This window comes from Oncorhynchus nerka, unplaced genomic scaffold (assembly GCF_034236695.1).
Source record: "Oncorhynchus nerka isolate Pitt River unplaced genomic scaffold, Oner_Uvic_2.0 unplaced_scaffold_2324, whole genome shotgun sequence".
NCBI lineage: Eukaryota > Metazoa > Chordata > Actinopteri > Salmoniformes > Salmonidae > Oncorhynchus > Oncorhynchus nerka.
The window spans coordinates 1-26,710 of record NW_027038972.1 but is presented as its reverse complement, the minus strand read 5'-3'; the positions used below and the strand labels follow the sequence as shown (position 1 = coordinate 26,710).

The following is a 26,710-nucleotide window of genomic DNA, read 5'->3' as shown; positions in this document are numbered from 1 at the left end:
TAAAAATGTGGGTGTTTAGTGAGAACACAAAATAATAACATTACAGCCATAACTGTACAAACAAACATACAATCACAACTCTCTCCCCACTATTTATTATTTCTGCAGTGAGGATTCACCCCCTTTAGATAATGATGTTGTAATTTATCTAAGGGCATAAAGTTTAAGATATAGCAAGAGAGATGACAATATGGTGCAAGGTAGCCAAAGAGGAATCAAAAGTCATAGGCCTAATCATCAATCAAATATGAAATATAAAACCCAAATATAATCTACATATAAATGTAGTAGAGTTGAAAAGGTCATTCCATCAAACTTCAAATGATTAGAATAGTACACAAGGCAGAACAGAACAACCAGGTTGGGGGTCAGTGGCCCAAGCCCGCGAACAGGAATATTCCAAGTTCAGACAGCAGGGGGGGAGTCAGATCGCTATGATCGCCAGGAAATTTACTTTTGGTGTCTATTTTCAATTGTTGCGCTACTGTTTATGTTAGGTACGGAACTACAGTAGCTGAATGATGTTAACATCTTGAGGTTTTGTTTCATTAAATGTATTTTATTTCATCTGGGTGCTTGCGTCAACACCCTGGTACAACCCGTAGCTCCCGTTCTCCTCAGTCTGAGAAAACACTGAGAGAAAGGTATGTGTTGCAGATTACTCCTTTGTAGAAGTCCATAACGTGAAATAAATAAAACATCCCAATGTTAATGCTGTAGATATTGTTATAGGGGAGTGTGAGACTATTGAAACATGTAACTTTCAGAGTTTTATTGTTATTAATATAGTTTACAGAGTGCTAAAAGTCCTGCTGTTGCTAGCTAGCATGCCTTTCTGTGATGCAGACGGTTAGCTGCCCACTGGTGCTGCATTATGGGAGATGTAGTTTTGTCCTCTACGGTCTGAATTTGATAGAGGCTGAATGGGATAGAGGCGATTTCACGTTGTAACTTGTTTGTGTTGCAGTGTTTTTGTACATGAGTTGTTATTCTTCTGGACGATCTCCGTCTCCTACTGGGACTGTCTTCTTACCCCCTCCTATCATATGGAACAGTCTGTAAGTCATTCATCACATAACCTAGCTCTGGTCCAGGGCATTATGTGCGGCTTGCTGAAGGAAGGCTCAGTGTCTGCAAGCTGTACGTAACGCCCTGGACCAGAGCTACATTACCCACCTCTGGCCATGATGGACAGTCAACCCATCACATTCACATACTGTAAGTCACAGTTATGTGAGTTGTGTGATTAAAGGATGTTTAATTGAGTAGATGTTGAATTATTATTGTAATATTGAAGTAAATTGTCTGAGTTCACTTCCTAAATAATGTGTTGACATTCCTTTGCTCCCAGCTACAAGCAGGCAGAGATGGAGGTTCACTTCCTGAGAGAAGAGAAGAAGACCTGTACAGAGAAGGAAGCCCACATGCTTGAGTTGAGGGGGAAGGATCAAACGATCCAAATCAGAAGAAGGAGATGGACAGACTTCAAGTGTGCCTCTGGGAGGAGGAAAAGAAGAAGAGGAATGGTGGAACGGAGAAGGACAAGATCATTGAACAATTACAGTCTGAGACAGACCATCTCAGAGCCCTTTTAAAAGATGAAAGGAGGAGAAGAAGAGTAGAAAGGGGTATAATGAAAGAGTGGAAGGCTGAGATCCTGAGACTGAGGGAGGCAGAGAGCCAGAGGGAGGCAGAGAGCCAGAGGGAGGCAGAGAGCCAGAGAGAGGCAGAGAGCCAGAGAGAGGGAGAGAAGCAGAGAGACAGAGGGAGGCAGAGAGAGAGAGGGAAGCAGAGAGACAGAGTGAGGCAGAGAGACAGAGGGAGGCAGAGAGACAGAGGGAGGCAGAGAGACAGAGAGAAGCAGAGAGAGCCACAGAAGCAATGGAGTACCAGAGAAAACTGCAGGAGATCCACAGACTCAAACAACTGCTGGATCTACTGATGGTGGACCTACAACTGGCCCACGTAAGACATGTCATTGTTATTATTAAAAGGCAGTGTATATTTACTGTCATGTTATGTCTTGTCCCTGTGCTTTCTCTTCTCTTCGTTTCCCCCTGCTGGTCGTATTAGGTTACTATCTCTCTCTCTCTATCGTTCCGTTCCTGCTCCCAGCTGTTCCCCATTCTCCTAACGACCTCATTTACTCTCTCACACCTGTCTCCTCTTTTGCCCTCTGATTAAGTCTCTATTTCTCTCTCTGTTTCTGCTTCTGTCCTTGTCGGATTCTTGTTTGCTTTGCCCTTGTCCCGTCCTGTCGTAATCTGCCTCTTCATCAGATGCTGCGTGTGAGCAGGTGTCTCTGTCCTCTACGGCCCGCGCCTACCCGGAGGGACCAGCAGTCTGTTGCCGCTAGCCCTGCTATTCTCCTCTACTACTAGAAGGGGGACTCTCCTGTAAAGATAGAGGATTTATGTTTTCCCTGTTTGGACATCTCCTGTAAAGATTGAGGATTTATGTTTTCCCTGTTTGGACATTAAAAGACTCTGTTTCTGTTGAATCGCTTTTGGGTCCTCACTCACCTGCATAACAGAAGAATCCGACCAAGAATGGACCCAGCGACTTCGGATCCTCTCTACTCAGCCGTCGAGATCCAGGGAGCGATGCTAGGCAGACACGAGCAGGAATTGTCTGCTGCTCGACATGCCGCTGAGACCCTGGCCGCCCAAGTCTCCGACCTCTCGAAACATATTCACAATCTCCGCCTCGATCCACTGGCTACTTCCAGGGCTTCCGAGTCTCCGGAGCCCAGAATTAATAACCCACCGTGTTACTCTGGGGAGCCCACTGAATGCCGCTCGTTCCTCACCCAGTGTGATATTGTGTTCTCTCTCCAGCCCAACACGTACTCCAGGGGTACAGCTCGTATCGCCTCGCTCATATCTCTCCTTACTGGACGGGCTCGTGAGTGGGGCACGGCAATCTGGGAGGCAAGGGCTGAGTGTACTAACCAGTATCAGAACTTTAAGGAGGAGATGATACGGGTTTTTGATCGTTCAGTTTTTGGGAAAGAAGCTTCCAGGGCTCTGTCTTCCCTATGTCAAGGTAATCAATCCATAACGGACTACTCTATAGAGTTTCGCACTCTTGCTGCCTCCAGTGACTGGAACGAGCCGACGTTGCTCGCTCGTTTTCTGGAGGGTCTCCACGCGGAGGTAAAGGATGAGATTCTCTCCCGGGAGGTTCCTTCCAGCGTGGATTCTTTGATTGAACTCGCTATTCATATAGAACGACGGGTAGATCTTCGTCACCGAGCTCGTGTAAGAGAGCTCGCGTTATCCGTTTCCCCCCTCTCCGCATCACTACCATCTTCCTCCACTGGCTCAGGTGCTGAGCCCATGCAGCTGGGGGGTATTCACATCTCGACTAAGGAGAGGGAACGGAGAATCACCAACCGCCTCTGTCTCTATTGCGGTTCCGCTGGTCATTTTGTCATTTCATGTCCAGTAAAAGCCAGAGCTCATCAGTAAGCGGAGGGCTACTGGTGAGCGCTACTACTCAGGTCTCTCCTTCAAGATCCTGTACTGTCGGTCCATCTACGCTGGACCGGTTCGGCAGCTTCCTGCAGTGCCTTGATAGACTCTGGGGCGGAGGGCTGTTTTATGGACGAAGCCTGGGCTCGGGAACATGACATTCCTCTCAGACAGTTAGGGGAGCCCACGGCCATGTTCGCCTTGGATGGTAGTCCTCTCCCCAGGATTCAGCGTGAAACACTACCTTTAACCCTCACTGTCTCTGGTAATCATAGCGAAACCATTTCTTTTTTGATTTTTCGTTCACCTTTTACACCTGTTGTTTTGGGCCATCCCTGGCTAGTGTGTCATAATCCTTCTATTAATTGGTCTAGTAATTCTATCCTCTCCTGGAACGTCTCTTGTCATGTGAAATGTTTAATGTCTGCTATCCCTCCTGTTTCTTCTGCCCCCTCTTCACAGGAGGAGCCTGGTGATTTGACAGGGTGCCGGAGGAATATCATGATCTGCGCACGGTCTTCAGTCGGTCCAGGGCCACCTCCCTTCCTCCTCACCGGTCGTATGATTGTAGTATAGATCTCCTTCCGGGTACCACTCCCCGGGTAGACTATACTCTCTGTCGGCTCCCGAACGTAAGGCTCTCGAAGATTATTTGTCTGTAGCTCTCGACGCCGGTACCGTAGTCCCTTCCTCCTCTCCCGCCGGAGCGGGTTTTTTTGTTAAGAAAAAGGACGGGACCCTGCGCCCCTGCGTGATTATCGAGGGCTGAATGACATAACGGTTAAGAATCGTTATCCGCTTCCCCTTATGTCTTCAGCCTTCGAGATCCTGCAGGGAGCCAGGTTTTTCACTAAGTTGGACCTTCGTAACGCTTACCATCTCGTGCGCATCAGGGAGGGGGACGGTGGAAAACGGCGTTTAACACCCCGTTAGGGCACTTTGAATACCGGGTTCTGCCGTTCGTCTCGCTAACGCTCCAGCTGTCTTTCAGGCATTAGTGAATGATGTACTGAGAGACATGCTGAACATCTTTGTTTTCGTTTACCTTGACGATATCCTGATTTTTTCACCGTCACCCAGATTCATGTTCAGCACGCTCGACGTGTTCTCCAGCGCCTTTTAGAGAATTGTCTTTATGTGAAGGCTGAGAAGTGCGCTTTTCATGTCTCCTCCGTCACATTTCTCGGTTCTGTTATTTCCGCTGAAGGCATTCAGATGGATTCCGCTAAGGTCCAAGCTGTCAGTGATTGGCCCGCCCCTAAGTCACGTGTCGAGCTGCAGCGCTTTCGGTTTCGCAAATTTCTATCGCCGTTTCATTCGTAGGTCAGGTGGCAGCTCCTCTCACAGCCCTTACTTCTGTCAAGACGTGCTTTAAGTGGTCCGTTTCCGCCCAGGGAGCTTTTGATCTCCTCAAGAAGCGTTTACATCCGCTCCTATCCTTGTTACACCTGACGCCTCTAGACAGTTCATTGTCGAGGTTGACGCGTCAGAGGTGGGCGTGGGAGCCATTCTGTCCCAGCGCTCCCATTCTGACGATAAGGTCCATCCTTGCGCGTATTTTTCTCATCGCCTGTCGCCGTCGGAACGTAACTATGATGTGGAAACCGCAACTGCTCGCCATCCGCTTAGCCCTAGGCGAATGGCGACAGTGGTTGGAGGGGGCGACTGTTCCTTTTGTCGTTTGGACAGACCATAAGAACCTTGAGTACATCCGTTCTGCCAAACGACTTAATGCGCGTCAGGCTCGTTGGGCGCTGTTTTTCGCTCGTTTCGAGTTCGTTATTTCTTATCGTCCGGGCTCAAAGAACACCAAGCCTGATGCTTTGTCCCGTCTCTTCAGTTCTTCAGTAGCCTCCACCGACCCCGAGGGGATTCTCCTGAGGGGCGTGTTGTCGGGTTGACTGTCTGGGGAATTGAGAGGCAGGTAAAGCAAGCACTCACTCACACTCCGTCGCCGCGCGCTTGTCCTAGGAACCTTCTTTTCGTTCCCGTTCCTATTCGTCTGGCCGTTCTTCAGTGGGCTCACTCTGCCAAGTTAGCCGGCCATCCCGGCGTTCGGGGTACGCTTGCTTCTATTCGCCAGCGTTTCTGGTGGCCCACTCAGGAGCGTGACACGCGTCGTTTCGTGGCTGCTTGTTCGGACTGCGCGCAGACTAAGTCCGGTAACTCTCCTCCTGCCGGCCGTCTCAGACCGCTTCCATTCCCTCTCGACCGTGGTCTCACATCGCCTTAGACTTTATTACCGGTCTTCCTTCGTCAGCGGGAAGACTGTTATTCTAACGGTTGTCGATAGGTTCTCTAAGGCGGCTCATTTTATTCCCCTCGCTAAGCTTCCTTCTGCTAAAGAGACGGCACAAATCATCATTGAGAATGTTTTCAGAATTCATGGCCTTCCGTCAGACGCCGTTTCGGACAGGGGTCCGCAATTCACGTCTCAATTTTGGAGGGAGTTTTGCCGTTTGATTGGGGCTTCCGTCAGTCTCTCTTCCGGTTTTCACCCCCAGTCTAACGGTCAAGCAGAACGGGCCAATCAGACGATTGGTCGCATCTTACGCAGTCTTTCCTTTCGAAACCCTGCGTCTTGGGCAGAACAGCTCCCTGGGCAGAATCCCACAACTCGCTTCCTTCGTCTGAGCGCACCTGAGAGCCTCGGTCAGGTCTGCACTTTGCCGTTAGCGTCCCCTAGGGTCCAACGCAGACTGGAGAGCCGCACTTTGCCGTTATAGGGCAGACTGTGAGAGCCGCTAATAAACGTAGGACTAAGAGTCCTAGGTATTGTCGCGGTCAGAGAGTATGGCTCTCCACTCGTAACCTTCCCCTTATGACAGCTTCTCGCAAGTTGACCCCGCGGTTCATTGGTCCGTCCGTATTTCTCAGGTCGTTAATCCTGTCGCAGTGCGACTTCTTCTTCCGCGACATCTTCGCCGCGGCCCACCCGGGTCTTCCATGTCTCCTGTGTCAAGCCTTTTCTTCGCGCCCCGTTCGTCCCCCCCGTCCTTGTCGAGGGCGCACCTATCTACAGGGTCCGGAAGATTATGGACATGCGTCCTCGGGGCCGTGGTCATCAGTACCTAGTGGATTGGGAGGGTTACGGTCCTGAGGAAAGGAGTTGGGTTCCATCTCGGGACGTGCTGGACCGTTCGCTGATCGATGATTTCCTCCGTTGCCGCCAGGTTTCTCCTCGAGTGCGCCAGGAGGCGCTCGGTGAGTGGGGGTACTGTCATGTTATGTCTTGTCCCTGTGCTTTCTCTTCTCTTCGTTTCCCCTGCTGGTCGTATTAGGTTACTATCTCTCTCTCTCTATCGTTCCGTTCCTGCTCCCAGCTGTTCCCCATTCTCCTAACGACCTCGTTTACTCTCTCACACCTGTCTCCTCTTTTGCCCTCTGATTAAGTCTCTATTTCTCTCTGTTTCTGCTTCTGTCCTTGTCGGATTCTTGTTTGCTTTGCCCTTGTCCCGTCCTGTCGTAATCTGCCTCTTCATCAGATGCTGCGTGTGAGCAGGTGTCTCTGTCCTCTACGGCCCGTGCCTACCCGGAGGGACCAGCAGTCTGTTGCCGCTAGCCCTGCTATTCTCCTCTACTACTAGAAGGGGACTCTCCTGTAAAGATAGAGGATTTATGTTTTCCTGTTTGGACATCTCCTGTAAAGATTGAGGATTTATGTTTTCCCTGTTTGGACATTAAAAGACTCTGTTTCTGTTAAATCGCTTTTGGGTCCTCACTCACCTGCATAACATTTACCCAGCTGAAAATGAATAGTGGCTGACAGCAGTATGCTAACCCAATGTTAACTTTTATTCCTTTCCTTAACCCTTACCTTAACCTCACTGAAACTATACCTAACCTTTACCTTAACCCAACCCTAGGTCCTGAACCTAACCTTCATTTATCTCAACCCCTATGCCTTTCTTCTGCCGGTTGAATATCCACTTCCTTATTAACGTCATTACTGTTGTTGTTGTTGATAACTGTATCTGTGCAGGTTGTAAATAGTTGCATTAGTGAAGCATCATTTGTAGGAGTCATTTCTACAAGCATAAACATCAGAGACAACCATTGTTGTAATATCACACAAATTGCATTGGGAATTTCATTTTGCTTCAATCAGAGAGAGAGAGAAGATAATAGAGGCAACGAAAAGAGATGAGATGGCAGAAGAGGAAAGAAGGGAGATCCTTGAGAAGAGGGGTGAGTTAGAGGACACTGAAGAGGAGGAGGAGAAGGACGATGACAAGGAGGACATTCTCCCACCTGATAAAAGTATCCGAAGGAGAGCTGTGGGCTGGGTAAACAAGAAGTGGGAGAAGAGGAACCTCAGAAAGATAGAGAGAACGTATCAGAGAGAGGCTGAGGAGGGCTATAAGATCGTCCACATAGGGTAAGACCTGTTTTCCCTCTACTTATGACATCATCCTCTGTAGTCTCCTCTACACACATAAGTTCCACACCAGTCATCATGTTGCATCATTGTTTCAATATAAAACTACTGTCCAAAATGGTCAAGCTGATCTGGTATCAACTTAAATGTAATGTACACAGGGAATTTAGAATGAAAACCTCAACTGGATCTCAATGACCCTGGTCTAAAGTAGTGCATCATAGCCTTTTGAGGCGCTAAGAAACATTTTGTTCAGGTTTTTGACTTCATTTCCTCCAAATCTACACTTTGCAACGGGAACATGTTGCGTTTTAAACAAGTTTGCTGCAACATTTTCCCATGTGGAGAGAAGAATTAGCTGTTTTAAACCTAATTTCCTTCAAACAAGGGGTGGAGAGAAGAATTAGCTGTTTTAAACCTAATTTCCTTCAATTCTACACATTTTCCCATGGGGTGGAGAGAAGAATTATCTGTTTTAAACCTAATTTCCTTCAATTATACACATTTTCCCATGGGGTGGAGAGAAGAATTATCTGTTTTAAACCTAATTTCCTTCAATTATACACATTTTGCCATGGGGTTGACAGAAAATGTTGGCAGTTTGAATCTGACACCATTCCGAAACGTGTCCGCATGCGCAAATTGATTTTGTCCACCCACACCAAACGCAATCACGACACGCAGGTTGAAATATCAAAACAAACTGAACCAATTATATTCATTTGGGGACAGGTCGAAAACTATTAAACATTTTTGGCAAATTAGCTAGCTAACTTGCAGTTGCTAGCTAATTTGTCCAGGGATATAAACGTTGAGTTGTTATTTTACCTGAAATGGGCCTCTTCTCTGAAAATGAATCCCTACATATAATGGTCAACTGAATCGTTTCTTCTTTGGACTTTATATGGCGATTGGCATGTAACTTTCATAATAAGGTGTATTACCACAACCGACCGACTTCAGTTCATCTTTCAATCACCCACGTGGGTATAACCAATGAGGAGATGGGAGAGGCAGGACTTGCATCGCGTTCACGGTAACAAATAGAAGCAACTTCTATTTTCGTGCTTGGAAACGCACATGCGAACAGTGTGGATGCAATGATTGAATAACATGTATGTGTACATTTATTTTGCAATGCTCGCGCACGCATTGTGTCCGGTTTGGGTAGCGTGTCATTTTACACATTTTGCCATGACGCTAAGATGCTATCTGAATGAGAGTGACTAACAAGATCAATGGAAGCCCACTGCAGGTCAAGGCCCCTGGGCACGTGCCCTGTGTGCCTTGCGTGCCAGGTCTGTAATTCCACCACAAAAGTTTTTTTGGGGGGGGGGGGTCAGGGGGCCCCAAGTTGCCACGAAGCCCTAAGCTATCGCATATGCCTAGGGCCGGCCCTGGCACTATACAAAGAATAGGTGCCATTTGAGACTCATGTTAAATTTTGGGTCAGGTCAATTCGGGAAGGGACTTATTGCACTTTATTGACAAATTCCATGTCTTGCTCAATTGTAAAAAGAAGGGGGGGAAAAGTAAATAATCATTGAGATCCAACTGGGTTTTCTATTCCTAATTCCCTGTGTCCATTACATTTAAATTGATACCAGATCCACTAAGTTGAATGAGAACTCTACTTCTTCTCCCCTTCCAGTCATCCCTGGACCCATAAGGCTAACCATGACCCGGGCAGAGAGAGAGAGGAAGGAGCTCCTGAAGACAGAGGAGAGAAGGAATAAGATGGAGGATTGCAGTGGAGAGAGCAGTCCCTGCTTAATAAACGGACTCATCAGAAACTTAAAGAGGAGAGGGAGAGGATGAAGGAACAGTACCTAAAAAAAACAAGCAAGAGATTTAAGATGGGGTAAAGAATGTTTAAAAATGTATTTTTACATTTACATTTAAGTCATTTAGCAGACGCTCTTATCCAGAGCGACTTACAAATTGGTGCATTCACCTTATGACATCCAGTGGAACAGTAGTGCATCTAAATCTTTTAAGGGGGTGAGAGGGATTACTTTATCCTATCCTAGGTATTCCTTAAAGAGGTGGGGTTTCAGGTGTCTCCGGAAGGTGGTGATTGACTCCGCTGTCCTGGCGTCGTGAGGGAGTTTGTTCCACCATTGGGGGCCAGAGCAGCGAACAGTTTTGACTGGGCTGAGCGGGAACTGTACTTCCTCAGTGGTAGGGAGGCGAGCAGGCCAGAGGTGGATGAACGCAGTGCCCTTGTTTGGGTGTAGGGCCTGATCAGAGCCTGGAGGTACTGAGGTGCCGTTCCCCTCACAGCTCCGTAGGCAAGCACCATGGTCTTGTAGCGGATGCGAGCTTCAACTGGAAGCCAGTGGAGAGAGCGGAGGAGCGGGGTGACGTGAGAGAACTTGGGAAGGTTGAACACCAGACGGGCTGCGGCGTTCTGGATGAGTTGTAGGGGTTTAATGGCACAGGCAGGGAGCCCAGCCAACAGCGAGTTGCAGTAATCCAGACGGGAGATGACGAGTGCTTGGATTAGGACCTGCGCCGCTTCCTGTGTGAGGCAGGGTCGTACTCTGCGGATGTTGTAGAGCATGAACCTACAGGAACGGGCCACCGCCTTGATGTTAGTTGAGAACGACAGGGTGTTGTCCAGGATCACGCCAAGGTTCTTAGCGCTCTGGGAGGAGGACACAATGGAGTTGTCAACCGTGATGGCGAGATCATGGAACGGGCAGTCCTTCCCCGGGAGGAAGAGCAGCTCCGTCTTGCCGAGGTTCAGCTTGAGGTGGTGATCCGTCATCCACACTGATATGTCTGCCAGACATGCAGAGATGCGATTCGCCACCTGATCATCAGAAGGGGGAAAGGAGAAGATTAATTGTGTGTCGTCTGCATAGCAATGATAGGAGAGACCATGTGAGGTTATGACAGAGCCAAGTGACTTGGTGTATAGCGAGAATAGGAGAGGGCCTAGAACAGAGCCCTGGGGGACACCAGTGGTGAGAGCACGTGGTGTGGAGACGGATTCTCGCCACGCCACCTGGTAGGAGCGACCTGTCAGGTAGGACGCAATCCAAGCGTGGGCCGCGCCGGAGATGCCCAACTCGGAGAGGGTGGAGAGGAGGATCTGATGGTTCACAGTATCGAAGGCAGCCGATAGGTCTAGAAGGATGAGAGCAGAGGAGAGAGAGTTAGCTTTAGCAGTGCGGAGCGCCTCCGTGATACAGAGAAGAGCAGTCTCAGTTGAATGACTAGTCTTGAAACCTGACTGATTTGGATCAAGAAGGTCATTCTGAGAGAGATAGCGGGAGAGCTGGCCAAGGACGGCACGTTCAAGAGTTTTGGAGAGAAAAGAAAGAAGGGATACTGGTCTGTAGTTGTTGACATCGGAGGGATCGAGTGTAGGTTTTTTCAGAAGGGGTGCAACTCTCGCTCTCTTGAAGACGGAAGGGACGTAGCCAGCGGTCAGGGATGAGTTGATGAGCGAGGTGAGGTAGGGGAGAAGGTCTCCGGAAATGGTCTGGAGAAGAGAGGAGGGGATAGGGTCAAGCGGGCAGGTTGTTGGGCGGCCGGCCGTCACAAGACGCGAGATTTCATCTGGAGAGAGGGGGGAGAAAGAGGTCAGAGCACAGGGTAGGGCAGTGTGAGGATCGGATGTCGTCGACCTTCTTTTCAAAATGGTTGACGAAGTCATCTGCAGAGAGGGGAGGAGGGGGGAGGATTCAGGAGGGAGGAGAAGGTTGCAAAGAGCTTCCTAGGGTTAGAGGCAGATGCTTGGAATTTAGAGTGGTAGAAAGTGGCTTTAGCAGCAGAGAGAGAAGAGGAAAATGTAGAGAGGAGGGAGTGAAAGGATGTCAGGTCCGCAGGGAGGCGGAGTTTTCCTCCATTTCCGCTCGGCTGCCCGGAGCCCTGTTCTGTGAGCTCGCAATGAGTCGTTAAGCCACGGAGCGGGAGGGGAGGACCGAGCCGGCCTGGAGGATAGGGGACATAGAGAGTCAAAGGATGCAGAAAGGGAGGAGAGGAGGGTTGAGGAGGCAGAATCAGGAGATAGGTTGGAGAAGGTTTGAGCAGAGGGAAGAGATGATAGGATGGAAGAGGAGAGAGTAGCGGGGAGAGAGAGCGAAGGTTGGGACGGCGCGATACCATCCGAGTAGGGGCAGTGTGGGAAGTGTTGGATGAGAGCGAGAGGGAGAAGGATACAAGGTAGTGGTCGGAGACTTGGAGGGGAGTTGCAATGAGGTTAGTGGAAGAACAGCATCTAGTAAAGATGAGGTCGAGCGTATTTCCTGCCTTGTGAGTAGGGGGGAAGGTGAGAGGGTGAGGTCAAAAGAGGAGAGGAGTGGAAAGAAGGAGGCAGAGAGGAATGAGTCAAAGGTAGACGTGGGGAGGTTAAAGTCGCCCAGAACTGTGAGAGGTGAGCCGTCCTCAGGAAAGGAGCTTATCAAGGCATCAAGCTCATTGATGAACTCTCCGAGGGAACCTGGAGGGCGATAAATGATAAGGATGTTAAGCTTGAAAGGGCTGGTAACTGTGACAGCATGGAATTCAAAGGAGGCGATAGACAGATGGGTAAGGGGAGAAAGAGAGAATGACCACTTGGGAGAGATGAGGATCCCGGTGCCACCACCCCGCTGACCAGAAGCTCTCGGGGTGTGCGAGAACACGTGGGCAGACGAAGAGAGAGCAGTAGGAGTAGCAGTGTTGTCTGTGGTGACCCATGTTTCCGTCAGTGCCAAGAAGTCGAGGGACTGGAGGGAGGCATAGGCTGAGATGAACTCTGCCTTGTTGGCCGCAGATCGGCAGTTCCAGAGGCTACCGGAGACCTGGAACTCCACGTGGGTCGTGCGCGCTGGGACCACCAGATTAGGTGGCCGCGGCCACGCGGTGTGGAGCGTTTGTATGGTCTGTGCAGAGAGGAGAGAACAGGGATAGACAGACACATAGTTGACAGGCTACACAAGAGGCTACGCTAATGCAAAGGAGATTGAATGACAAGTGGACTACACGTCTCGAGTGTTCAGAAAGTTAAGCTTACGTAGCAAGAATCTTATTGACTAAAATGATTAAAATGATACAGTACTGCTGAAGTAGGCTAGCTGGCAGAGGCTGCGTTGTTGACTATGTAGGCTAGCTGGCAGTGTCTGCGTTGTTGACACTACACTAATCAAGTCGTTCCGTTGAGTGTAATGGTTTCTACTGTGCTACTGTGCTGCTATTCGGGGCTAGCTGGCTAGCTAGCAGTGTTGATTTACGTTACGTTGCGTTAAAAGAACGACAATAGCTGGCTAGCTAACCTAGGAAATCGCTCAAGACTACACAATTATCTTTGATACAAAGACGGCTATGTAGCTAGCTATGTAGCTAGCTACGATCAAACAAATCAAGCCGTTGTACTGTAATGAAATGAAAAATGTGATACTACCTGTGGAGCGAAGCGAAATGCGACCGGATTGTTGAGTGCGGAAGTTCTGTTACGTTAAGGACGACGAATAGCTGGCTAGCTAACCTCGGTAAATTAAGATAATCACTCTAAAACTACACACTCTAAACTACACAATTATCTTGGATACGAAGACAGCAAAGACAACTATGTAGCTAGCTAACACTACACTAATCAAGTCGTTCAGTTGAGTGTAAGTTGTGCTGCTAATCGGTAGACGGTGGACTAGCTAACGGTAGACGTTAGCTAGCTAGCTAGCTGCAGGGCGGTGTAGACTGCGTCAGGACGACGAAATACGATAATTACGCAATTATCTATGATACAAAGACGGCTATGTAGCTAGCTAAGAAGAAAAATTGCTAAGATTAGACAAATCAAACCGTTGTACTATAATGAAATGTAATGAAATGTAATACTACCTGCGGACCGAGTGCAGATGCGACCGCTCGCTCCAACCCGGAAGTGTTTTACAATGTTATATATATGTTATATAGCATTCCTGCTGTCTGTTGAGAGCTGGAACTCGACGAAGCCACAGTACCACTGAGGACCACTTCTCTACTCAATCTTTACTCATGATTTACCTTCAGTAATGAACAAATCAAGAGTGGTCATGTATGCTGATTATTCTACAATGTATAGTGCAGCATCAGAATGTAATGAGCTAACAAATGTACTGAGCAGTGTCTGGTTATATGGTCAATCCCTGGTCCTATCACACTTAGAGTACTGTCCGGTTATATGGTCAATCCCTGGTCCTATCACACTTAGAGTACTGTCCGGTTATATGGTCAATCCCTGGTCCTATCACACTTAGAGTACTGTCCAGTTATATGGTCAATCCCTGGTCCTATCACACTTAGAGTACTGTCCGGTTATATGGTCAATCCCTGGTCCTATCACACTTAGAGTACTGTCCGGTTATATGGTCAATCCCTGGTCCTATCACACTTAGAGTACTGTCCGGTTATATGGTCAATCCCTGGTCCTGTCACACTTAGAGTACTGTCTGGTTATATGGTCAATACCTGGTCCTATCACACTTAGAGTACTGTCCGGTTATATGGTCAATCCCTGGTCCTATCACACTTAGAGTACTGTCCAGTTATATGGTCAATCCCTGGTCCTGTCACACTTAGAGTACTGTCCAGTTATATGGTCAATCCCTGGTCCTGTCACACTTACAGTACTGTCTGGTTATATGGTCAATCCCTGGTCCTATCACACTTAGAGTACTGTCCAGTTATATGGTCAATCCCTGGTCCTGTCACACTTAGAGTACTGTCTGGTTATATGGTCCATCCCTGGTCCTATCACACTTAGAGTACTGTCCGGTTATATGGTCAATCCCTACTCCTATCACACGTAGAGTACTGTCTGGTTATATGGTCAATCCCTGGTCCTATCACACTTACAGTACTGTCTGGTTATATGGTCCATCCCTGGTAGATTAGCTCTTCATTGCTCTAACCAGGGCTGGTAGATTAGCTCTTCATTGCTCTAAACAGGGCTGGTAGATTAGCTCTTCATTGCTCCTAACCAGGGCTGGTAGATTAGCTCTTCATTGCTCCTAAACAGGGCTGGTAGATTAGCTCTTCATTGCTCTAACCAGGGCTGGTAGATTAGCTCTTCATTGCTCTAACCAGGGCTGGTAGATTAGCTCTTCATTGCTCCTAAACAGGGCTGGTAGATTAGCTCTTCATTGCTCCTAAACAGGGCTGGTAGATTAGCTCTTCATTGCTCTAACCAGGGCTGGTAGATTAGCTTCATTGCTCTAACCAGGGCTGGTAGATTAGCTTCATTGCTCTAACCAGGGCTGGTAGATTACTCTTCATTGCTCTAACCAGGGCTGGTAGATTAGCTCTTCATTGCTCTAACCAGGGCTGGCAGATTAGCTCTTCATTGTTCTAAACAGGGCTGGTAGATTAGCTCTTCATTACTCTAACCAGGGCTGGTAGATTAGCTCTTCATTGCTCTAACCAGGGCTGGTAGATTAGCTCTTCATTGCTCCTAAAAATGAGTTTTAATGACTCCAACCTAAGTGTATGTGAACTTCCGACTTCAACTGTATGTACAGTCCTTTCTAGTGGGGCGACAAATGAGTTGAACAGGAGAAGAGGATGAGGTTGGTGGTGGAGGAAGAGCAGTGGGGGTGGTGGGTAGAACAGCTGCAGTGACGTTGATTGGTTGCTCTGGCTCATCACTTGTTGACTAAAAGAAAGAAAGATTTAGACATTTGTTGGACATTGCCATAGTTCAACAGCTGAAAAGCCTTCATTACCATACTCCCAGAGATAGAAAGACATCCAGTATTCACTGAATGAAGGAGCCTATTTACAATTTCATTCATCAATTCAATAAATGATACTATAGTACATTCAATGACGTTATTATTGTGGACTATAGGCTACTCCTGTATCTACCTTCTACAATACCGTCATCATTGAATGAAGCAGCATACCTATCCACATTTACAATGGTAGATGTGGTGGTGGTAGGGATGGTAGGTGTGGTGATGTTAGGGATGGTAGGTATGATAGGTGTGGGGATGGTTGGTGAAATGGTAAGTGGAGTGGTTGTAGGTATGGTGATGGTAGGTGTTGTGAAGGTAGGTATGGTAGGTGTGGTTATGGTAGATGTGATGATGGTAAGTGTAGTGATGGTAGGTGTGGTGACGGTAGGTGTGGTTATGGTAGATGTGATGATGGTAGGTCTGATGGTAGGTGTGGTGAAGTAATTATGGTATGGTTTTTGTGGTGATGGTATGTATGATGGTAGGTGTGGTGATGGTAGGTGTAATGGTAGGTATGGTGATGGTAGGTGTGATAGTTGTGGTAGGTAGGTATGGTATGGTAGTTGTGGTAGGTAGGTAGGTTTGGTGGGTGTGGTGATGGTACATGAGGTAGCTGTGGTTATGGTAGGTGTGATAGGTGTGGTGATCGATGGTTTGGTGAAGGTAGGTATGGTAGGTGTGGTGATTATAGGTGTGGTAGTTTGGGTAGGTTTGGTAGGTGTGGTAAGTTTGATGATAGTAGATGTGATGTTGTGGTGTTGGTGGATTGTAGGTGTGTTGATGGTAGATAGGGTAGTTGTGGTGGGTAGGTTTGGTAGGTGTGGTGATGGTAGGTTTTGTAGTTGTGGTGATGGTAGGTGTGTTAGTTTTAGTAGGTTGGTGTGGTGGTTGTGGTACATAGGGGTGGTAGTTGTGGTAGGTAGATGTGGTAGTTGGGATAAGTAGGTGTGGTAGTTGGGATAAGTAGGTGTGGTAGTTGTGGTAGGTAGGTGTGGTAGTTGTGGTGATTAGGGTTGGGCGGTATCCAGATGTTCATATTGTCATACCATCCTTCTCTCATACCGGGATTTACAGTATTACTGGCATAGCACATGAGTGGGTGCTAAAAACACAAGAAAAACCTATTGCCCTCTATTTCCAGAATGCTAACAAATTAGCACAAACTGATAGCAAATTCACATAGATGCTGTTAGCTAAATGCTAACAACGGAAAACAAACTAGCTAATTGCAAAGCAGTGGAGGCTGCTGAGGGGAAGACAACTCATAATCATGTCTGGAATGAAGTCAATGGAGTGGTATCAACCACATCAAAGATTCCAAACATTATTATGAGCTTCCACTGTTGCAAAGAAAGGCAAATCCAGCTCATAAAGTGATGTAAGGGATAATCAACGAGGGACTATGAGTTCTATGGTAAATAATGAACACTGTGGAACTGACCTTCCATGGACTTGCATTATTTTCCAGAGAACCATAAAGCCCTGAGTTGATTATCCCTTTTATACCATGGCTATAATTTAACACATTTGTCGGTAGAAATGTGTTCAAGTAGCTAGCAAGTTTACTAGATAGCTACAGTAGTTGCCTTGGTAACCAAACAAACATACTTGCTAGTTTAGATAACCAAACCATCAGTCCTAGCTTGCTATTATGAAAACCTAATTCAACAACACCAATAATGTTTTCAATTTGACTTCATTTGTAATGTCCAAAAGTCCAAACGTAATTACCGTGGATTGGAGGGAAGAGGTCTGTGAACCAATATCAGTTTGTTGTATTCATAAAAGTGGAACCTACTGAAGTTTTAGGGAAGAACCTACTGAAGTTTTAGGGAAGCATTTTTCAGGTAAAGTCCATTCAAATTCATTAAAAATATAAAAGAGTTTTAAAAAAAATACAAAAAGTTATTTATATTTATTAGTGGGATGTGGTTCCTGAACCAATGACAGTTGTTTGTATTCATTAAAGTAATATGGGGTGGAAGCTATTGACGTTTTAAGAAAGTATCTTTACTGTAAAGTCAATTTAAGTTGGTAGAATATCACCAAAGTCTAGAAATACAAAAGCAATTGCTATTGATTACAGGGATGAGGTCTCTGAACCAATCACAGTTAGTTTAACTCATGAATGTCACATGGGGTGGAATCTATTGACATTTTAAAGTATTATTCATGCAAATTTAATTAATGTTTGTAAAAAAGTATCCAAAGTCAACAAATACAACACAAATTACTGTTGATTGGAGGCATGACGTCCCTGAACCAATGTGGTAGGTATGTTTGGTTGGTTGTTTTCATGAAAGTCTAATGGGGTGGAAGATATTGTTTTTTAAAAGTATTTTTATGTAAAGTAACTTGTTTTACTTTTAGTAGATTTTATAGAAGTTTAAAATAATGTAACTAATTGCATTCCAGAAAAGAGGTCTCTTAACAGTGTCAAATTTGTTTGAGATCTCTATGTCATGTCGTTGTGAAGGTATTGATATTTTTCATTTACAGGCAATTGTATGCGATGCAGTTTTAAGACGGTTCCTTAACCCTCTGAGCAGAGGATGGCACATTTTTAGCTACATTTCACCTCCAAAAAGTGAATATGACACCGAATGGTAAAAACAAGGGGTTTAACTTATTCACTATCATCAGCTGATTTAGAATATTACATTAATATATATATATTTTATATTTAACCTTCATTGAACTAGGCAATTCAGTTAAGAACAAATTCTTATTTACATCAACTAGCTAGGAACAGTAGGTTAACTGCCGTGTTCAGGGGAAGAATGACAGATTTTTACCTTGTCAGCTCGGGGATTCTATCTAGCAACCTTTCGGTTACTGACCCAACACTCTAACCACTAGGATACCTGCTGGTTACTGACCCAACACTCTAACCACTAGGATACCTGCTGGTTACTGACCCAACACTCTAACCACTAGGATACCTGCTGGTTACTGACCCAACACTCTAACCACTAGGATACCTGCCGCCCCCGGTAGCCTAGTCAACCTTGCATGTTCCGTTGAAGAGGTTTGAAGAGCAAAGTCTGAATCTTTAATATAAAGCTAACTTCACCACTGTAAAACACTGTATGATTAAATCATTCAATTTTGATCCACCAATAAAAACGTTGAGCTCATCTTTTAATAATAATGTATTCATCATAGAATCATCTTTGATTATAGTGTTGTCAGTGGCGAGCCGTCATTTAGGGCAGGTGGGGCGGAGCCACACCCGTTTTGAGCCCCATGTGTTTAACAACAATATATATATATATGTTGCCTGTTTTGCATGTTATTTTGGCATTAATAAGTGTCACATATCAGTTTGCAAACAATGTCTACTTTTAAAAAATCATTGAGTTAATAAAGCTGCATACCTTCTCTTTTTTGCTTTCTTGAGGAAGGCAGCTCATAAATGCAGGTGTTTCAGCCCAGCTTAGTGCTTTCTGTGGTGGTGGGGCAGCCAGCGAGAAATACGGAGCGTAGGGGTTGGTAATGTATTTTCAAAATCATAGCTACCAAGCTAGCAGTCATCACTAGCCTGTTATTCAGCATGACTCCTGAGTGGTTGGAAGCTTCTCTATAAATGATGTAATATGCCAGGGAGTGTCATGTTCTGACCTTAGTTCCTTTATTATGTCTTTGTGTTAGTTTGGTCAGGGCGTGAGTTGGGGTGGGTAGTCTATGTTATTTTTTCTATGAAATATTTATGTGTTTGGCCTGGAATGGTTCTCAATCAGAGGCAGATGTCGTTCGTTGTCTCCAATTCTGACGTCATGATTCAACCTTGTTTTTTCCGAGTTCCCAGTTGTCTTGAAAGAACCATAAATCCAGAGAATGACAGACTTTGATGCCAAACCGCCGCTACACCTTCCTGTTCAAGTGAGCACAACACAACAAGGTGAGTCCAACAATGTATTGACTGCTGCTCTATAAATGATGTAATATGCCAGGGAGATGTGTATACTGTAGATAAGAAAGTAATACTAAGTGTATGTTGTGTAGTAAGCTGTTAGTAGCCCATGTGCCTCACCCTAATAATGTTGTCCCTTTCCCCTCTCATAACTTAGCCTACTGCTCTGACTTGGTGGTGCACATGTAGACTATAGCCTGTTTTAGAGAAATGTAATCATCAAATATTGTAAGAGCTTTCATTGTCTGCTTATATGCAGTTATGACTTGGTGTACAGGGAGAATACTGTAAGAATGGCCCATGTTCAAAATTCTGTCGCTGCACATTTCAAAAGTGCTGAACACATAGTTATATTGACGACGTTCATCCTAGGTCTCTCATTGTCTTAATCTAAATTACCGATATCCTATAGTCCACTCGTTGTCCCCTTGTGCCATAGTTTGTACATCTCAAGTGTCAGTAGAAACCACATTTGTTTTCCCCACCAAGATGTACATGCTGCAATCACCACTGGGTGGGTGAATTATAACACACCAACCCTGTTACCTATAGATAGACAGTCTAGAAATGTTTAAACTATTTACATGTGTTTGGTAAGCTTGCATTCCATTCCCCCTGTCACATGGGGATCTATGGTTGATTCTAGATGAAATAGTCAACTCTGTTACAGTCAACCCTGTCACTTTATTTGGCCCTTAATAGGCACTTGCTATAGTATGTATTTGTTACTGTTGAGATGGGAAAACATGTGTTTTATTAAGTTGAACATGTGCTCTTTATGACAGAATATTAGAATTAGGTGAAATATAAAGTTACACTCCCCAAAAGGTACTCAATTGGTGGAATGACCCGAGTACTGAACTGGAGGTGGGAGAGCTAACGATGCGTCTACTGTTGCTCTCTCCTCAGACTCTTAGAGAAGCTATTTCAATCTGATATTTCTCCTATGGTCTAAAATAGATGTGTATAGAGGACTCCTCTCTAATATAACATGTCACACATTGTATCAAACTGATGGAATGTTAGGTGTCTCATTGAAAGTCTAACATCTACCATGACTACTGCATGTTTCAATTCTAATAAATAACAAAACAATCCACACCGTAACAACAATATTGCTTTTTTACTAAATGCTTTTATTAAAGAGTAAAACATTGCTAACAAAGATGACATCATCAAACATCACTGGCCTGACTTGAGCAGCTCTGCCCGGGGATGGAGCCAGCAACTTAGCTGCTACCGGTCCGGTCCAGGCTACCTGCAGACCTCCTCCCAGACCTCCTTTTCAGCACCTCCCTTAACAGGAGAGGTGGTGGAAATGATCAGAGTTGCATTCAACTTGAATAAAGATGAGAAACTCTGGTCTGTGGAGCCACTGGTCTGAGGGGAGGACTTCTGTTGAAACCATTTCCATTTTTGGGATATTTTCTAGGACTGTAGAGGTGGTAAGCAGAGATGAATTTAACTAGGATACAGATGAGAGTCTCTGTTCTTGGGAGGAGGGTCACTGACCTTCGATGGTTTGTTGCCTGATAAAGAGGATACTTGCTGGCTTGAGGAGACTATAATGTTTTGAGGAGGAAATGTGGCTCGATGACTTAAAGAGGAGGAGGAATTATTGGGCGACACTTTTAATTACCAACGTAACCTCAGTGGAACTGTGGCTTCATTGAGTTCCAGCTCTAGGCAGACAGCACGTCAGGAATGCTGTAAGACATCACAGAGACAGGTAAGTATCTATATATTTACATGTGTGTTGCATGTACACTAAACCCTCACATTTGGATAATGTCACTTTTTAAAGTGATGACATGTATATTAACAGTGTAAAACATGAATAGATGTTTAAACATTCTTTACCCCATCCTAATTTTCTTCCAGATGCTTGGCTTTTTCTTTGTCTTTGTGTTGGAGATTGGCTCTGATGTTTCAGCCTCTTCTGGAGCTTCTAGCTGCTGGCTGTCTGGCCCCCTGATGGTTCTCTGGCCCCTCCTGCTGGTTCTCTGAACTCCCCTCCTGGTTGTCTGCCCATGCCTGTTGCCTCCTTGGCCTTTCCTGGTGGCCATCAGCAGATCCAGTGGGCTCTTGGCTTACTTGTTGGCCTGTGGCCCACCAGGGCAACTCCTGACCGTGGTTGTAATCGTGGCTGTGTTGGGTGGTTAGACACCGGGTGTTGATTTGAGCATCAGCCTCCAGATTCATCTGATCCAGGTAGTTTTCCTTCATCCTCTCCCTCTCCTCCTTCAGTTGTTGATGCGTGTGTTTTTTAAGCAGGGACCGCTCTCTCCACTGCTTATTGAAATCCTCCATCTTCTTCCTTCTCTCCTCAGCCTTCAGCAGCTCCTTCCTCTTCTCCCTCTCTCTCTCTGCCCGGGTCATGGTGGATGTTAGCCTTGTGTGTCCAGGGATGGCTGGGAGGGGAGAAGAAGTAGAGTTTACATTCAACTTAGTGGATCTGGTATCAACTTAAATGTAATGGACACAGGGAATGAAGAATAGAAAACACAATTGGATCTCAATGATTCTTTACTCTTTTCAGTTGAGCAAGGCATGGAATGTGTCAATAAAGTGCAATAATTCCCATCCCGAATTGTCCTGGCCCTAAGTTGAACATGAGTCCAGAATGGCACCTATTCTTTGTATAGTGCCAGGGCATATGTGATCGCTTAGGGCCCCATGGCCACTAGTAGCCCCGGATCCCCCAAAACACGTTTTTGTGTGTGTTTTTAGAACTCTTTCTGGTTCTTTACTTAGTCTTGAGAGTTAGACTAGTAGATGACACAAGGTACCATTTAAAAACGTGGTTGTTATCAGCAGTATTTTTCTTGTTATGTCAGTCAGTCACTCAATGAGCCATGTCAGCTAACATATTCTTTGGACAGTAGTTTTATATTGAAACAATGATGCAACATGATGACTGGTGTGGAACTTATGTGTGTAGAGGAGACTAAAGAGGATGATGTCATAAGTAGAGGAAAACAGGTCTTACCTATGTGGACGATCTTATGGCCCTCCTCAGCCTCTCTCTGATACGTTCTCTCTATCTTTCTGAGGTTCCTCTTCTCCCATGTTTTATTCACCCAGCCCACAGCTCTCCTTCTGATACTTTTATCAGGTGGGAGAATGTCCTCCTTGTCATCTTCCTTCTCCTCCTCCTCTAACTCACCCCTCTTGTACTCAAGGATCTCCCTTCTTTCCTCTTCCACCATCTCCTTTCTTTTTTTTTGCCTCTATTATATTTTCTCTCTCTCTGATTAAAGATAAATGGCATTTAATGGCTTTCTTTCTCTGCTCCTCTCTCTCCTCCTCTCTCTGCCTCTCCTCCTCTCTTAGTCTCAACATTTCTTTCTGTCTAGCAATTTCAATCTCTTGTTTTCTATCCTGCTCCTCTTGTTGTCTTGCCCTCTCCTGTTTTCTTTCCATCTCCAGCCGTCTTTCCTCCTTCTCCCTCCTGATTTGTTGTCCTCTTTCTATGTGTTCTCTTTCCCCCTTCAACACTTCTAACCTCCTCTCTTTACGCCTATTGAAGACTTCCCGTGCTTTTGCTTTAACATTAACTACTACATGTTTCTTCATGCTTACTTCCTTTCCTCTCTCTTCTCTTTCCCTGTACTCTTCCTCTGCTTCCTTAATCACTTCCTGCTTTTCTTCCATCTCTCTCTCCTGTTCTATCTCCAGTTCATTCTGTCCCTCAATTTCCCCAAAATATTTTTCTGCCCCTCCTTTCTTCTTCCTGCTTCCTCCCTTTCTCTCATAATCATCTTTTCTTTCTCCATCTCTTTCTGTTGCTGATCTTTTAATTCCATCTCTCTCTGATTCTCATTGTCTTTCTCCCTTTCTTTCTCCTTCTCCTTTTGTTTCTGTCTCTCCTCTTGTTGTTGTCGTCTGTGTATCTCTTCTATCTCTTCTATCTCTCTGTCTCTTGTTTTCCCCTCTCTTCCCTCCTTCTCCATGTCAATTTGCTTCTGTTTCCATATATTTTCTTCTTCTTGATCTCTCTCAAACATTATCTTTCTCTCCTCTTGTTGTTGTCGTTTTCTTTCTCTCTCTCCATCTGTCTCTTTTCTTTGATCGCTCTCTGTCTCTCTTTCTTCTCGTTCTTCCTCTTCCATCTCTATTTGCTTCTGTTTAAATAGTTGTTCTTCATTCTCTCTTTCAATCTCTTTCTGTCTCTCTTCTTCTCTTTCTTTTTCCATCTCTATTTCTTTCTTTTAAATAGTTCTTCTTCATTCTCTCTTTCAATCTCTTTCTGTCTCACTTCTCTTTCCATGTTTTTCTTCTCTTTCCATTCTCTTTCCTTTGATTTCTTCATCTTTCTCTCTTTCAATCTCTTTCCATCTCTTTTGCTTCTGTTCAAATCTTTCCATTCAATTTTTCTGTCTCTTCTCCCTTCTCTTTTCTTCCTCTTCCATCTCTTTGCTCTGTTTACATCTTTCTTCTTCTCCTCTTTCAATCTCTTCTTCCTCTTCTTCTCTTTTTGCTTCTGTTTTAGTTCTTTTCATTCTCTCTTTCAATCTCTTTCTGTCTCCCTTTCTCCCTCTCTCGTTCTTCCTCTTCCATCTCTATTTGCTTCTGTTTACATCTTTCTTCTTCAATGCTCTCTTTCAATCTCTCTCTGTCTCTCTTCTTCTCTTTCCATATGTTTTTGTCTCTTTTCCATTCTCTTCCTTTTGATCTCTCTCTGTCTCTCTTTCTCCCTTTCTCGTTCTAGCTCTTCCATCTCTATTTGCTTCTGTTTACATCTTTCTTCTTCAATCTCTCTTTCAATCTCTCTCTGTCTCTCTTCTTCTCTTTCCATAATTTTCTGTCTCTTCTCCATTCTCTTCCTTTTGATCTCTCTCTGTCTCTCTTTCTCCCTTTCTCGTTCTACCTCTTCCATCTCTATTTGCTTCTGTTTACATCTTTGTTCTTCAATCTCTCTTTCAATCTCTCTCTGTCTCTCTTCTTCTCTTTCCATAATTTTCTGTCTCTTCTCCATTCTCTTCCTTTTGATCTCTCTCTGTCTCTCTTTCTCCCTCTCTCTTTCTTCCTCTTCCATCTCTATGTGCTTCTGTTTGCGTCTCTCCTCTTCTTCTTCTCTCTCCATCTCCTTCTTCTTCTCATCTTCTTGTCTCTGTTTTGGTATTTTCTCCATTCTCTTTCTTTCTACCTCTTTCTGTTTGTTGTGCTCACCCTCCATCTTCTCCTCCATGTCCATTTGGTTCTGTTTCCATTTATATTTGTCTGTTTCCATATTTTCTAATTCTATCTGCTGTTCCTTGATTTTCTTGAAGACTTCCTCCAATTCAGACGTCTTTTTGTCATTGATGAGGGCAATCTCCATCTCCATCTCTCCACTCTATTTTTCATCTCCTCTTCACTTCGTCTCCAATCATTTTCTCTCTCTCTGTCTCTATCAAATGTTCTCTCTGGTTCAGTCTCGTCTTTCAATCTAATCTCTTCTTTCATTCTCACAACCTCTCTGTCTAACACTAGTACATTTTGGTTAACCTGTTTCACTCTCTCATTCTGTCTTCTAAACGCTTCTTTCGCTCTTTCAAATTTGATTTTGTATTGAATCTCTTTTGTTGTCATATCTTCTTTCAGTCTCTCAACCTCTCTCTCTAACTCTTTTACCTTTTCGTTAACCAGTTTGACTTTCTCATTCTCTGCAATACGCATGTCTCTTTCTCTTTCAATATGATTTCCTTCTCAATCTCTTTCAATCTCTCAATCTCTCGTTCTAACGCTTTTATCGTTTCTTCTGCCTGTTCCACTTTCTTCTTCATTTCTTGTCTTTCCAATTCTGCTTTTCTCTCACTTTCCATCTCCCTTTCTCTCTCTTTTTCCCTCTCTTCCTGTTTCAATAGGTTTGTGGTTCCAGGCCAGTCTTGGTCGCTGATCCTCCATGACTTTCTGCCATAGCCTCAATCTCTCAATCTCTTGCTTCATTTTAAAAGGTAAAATTAGTGATAATCTATTACCAAGACATACTTTCAAAGGATTTGCAGAGAATGATACACAGAAATACAACCTAGAGCTAGGTAATTGAATCAAACACTGGACAACATCAATAGCAGGGTCATGTTGATCAATTCATCTGGACAATTCATTGTCAATTAATGTATTGACATGGTTTGAAAAAATTATGAGACATTTTATGGAATCAATTATGTCCAAAATGTGTACAAATACAAACACACAACCTTCTTGCCCATTCAGTTAGGGGTTTGAGAAATTCCTGTTACAATTTGTGTGATGTTACAACAATGTGGCCTCTGATGTTTATGCTTGTAGAAATGACTCCTACAAATGATGCTTCACTAATGCAACTATTTACAACCTGCACAGATACAGTTATCAACAACAACAACAGTAATGACGTTAATAAGGAAGTGGATATTCAACCGGCAGAAGAAAGGCATAGGGGTTGAGATAAATGAAGGTTAGGTTCAGGACCTAGGGTTGGGTTAAGGTAAAGGTTAGGTATAGTTTCAGTGAGGTTAAGGTAAGGGTTAAGGAAAGGAATAAAAGTTAACATTGGGTTAGCATACTGCTGTCAGCCACTATTCATTTTCAGCTGGGTAAATATACACTGCCTTTTAATAATAACAATGACATGTCTTACGTGGGCCAGTTGTAGGTCCACCATCAGTAGATCCAGCAGTTGTTTGAGTCTGTGGATCTCCTGCAGTTTTCTCTGGTACTCCATTGCTTCTGTGGCTCTCTCTGCTTCTCTCTGTCTCTCTGCTTCTCTCTGCCTCCCTCTGTCTCTCTGCCTCCCTCTGTCTCTCTGCTTCCCTCTCTCTCTCTGCCCCCCTCTGTCTCTCTGCTTCTCTCTGTCTCTCTGCTTCTCTCTGTCTCTCTGCTTCTCTCTGGCTCTCTGGCTCTCTTCCTCTCTCTGGCTCTCTGCCTCCCTCTGGCTCTCTGCCTCCCTCAGTCTCAGGATCTCAGCCTGCCACTCTTTCATTATACCCCTTTCTACTCTTCTTCTCCTCCTTTCATCTTTTAAAAGGGCCCGGAGATGGTCTGTCTCAGACTGTAATTGTTCAATGATCTTGTCCTTCTCCGTTCCACCATTCCTCTTCTTCTTTTCCTCCTCCCAGAGGGCACACTTGAAGTCTGTCCATCTCCTTCTTCTGATTTCGGATCGTTCGATCCTTCCCCATCAACTCAAGCATGTGGGCTTCCTTCTCTGTATAGGTCTTCTTCTCTTCTCTCGGGAAGTGAACCTCCATCTCTGCCTGCTTGTAGCTGGGATCAA

At 45.1% G+C, this 26,710-nt stretch overlaps 1 protein-coding gene and 1 long non-coding RNA gene across 8 annotated transcripts; one reads left to right on the top strand and one right to left on the bottom strand.

The window, feature by feature from the left end:
• The first annotated feature begins 66 nt into the window (after positions 1–66).
• LOC135567234 (uncharacterized) lies at positions 67–26,699 on the top strand. Of its 7 annotated transcripts, none has more exons than XR_010462295.1 (7): positions 67–644; positions 968–1,058; positions 1,352–1,965; positions 7,582–7,851; positions 9,503–9,712; positions 18,959–19,455; positions 20,900–22,050. It is a non-coding gene; the product is annotated as an uncharacterized LOC135567234 (long non-coding RNA). The 7 variants fall into 7 exon arrangements; XR_010462301.1 differs by lacking the exon at positions 67–644 and having other exon boundaries at positions 745–1,058; positions 21,148–21,196; positions 21,349–22,050; XR_010462296.1 differs by lacking the exon at positions 67–644 and adding an exon at positions 25,317–26,699 and having other exon boundaries at positions 754–1,058; positions 20,900–21,678.
• LOC135567237 (RNA-binding protein 25-like) lies at positions 23,181–24,796 on the bottom strand (the record flags this gene model as incomplete). The annotated part of the gene is made up of 4 exons (XM_065014658.1): positions 24,617–24,796; positions 24,367–24,498; positions 24,208–24,315; positions 23,181–23,333 (listed from the first exon to the last, which is right to left on the bottom strand). Coding segments are annotated over exons 1-4 (573 nt in total), but the record flags the coding sequence as incomplete, so codon positions are not given.
• Positions 26,700–26,710: the final 11 nt, after the last annotated feature.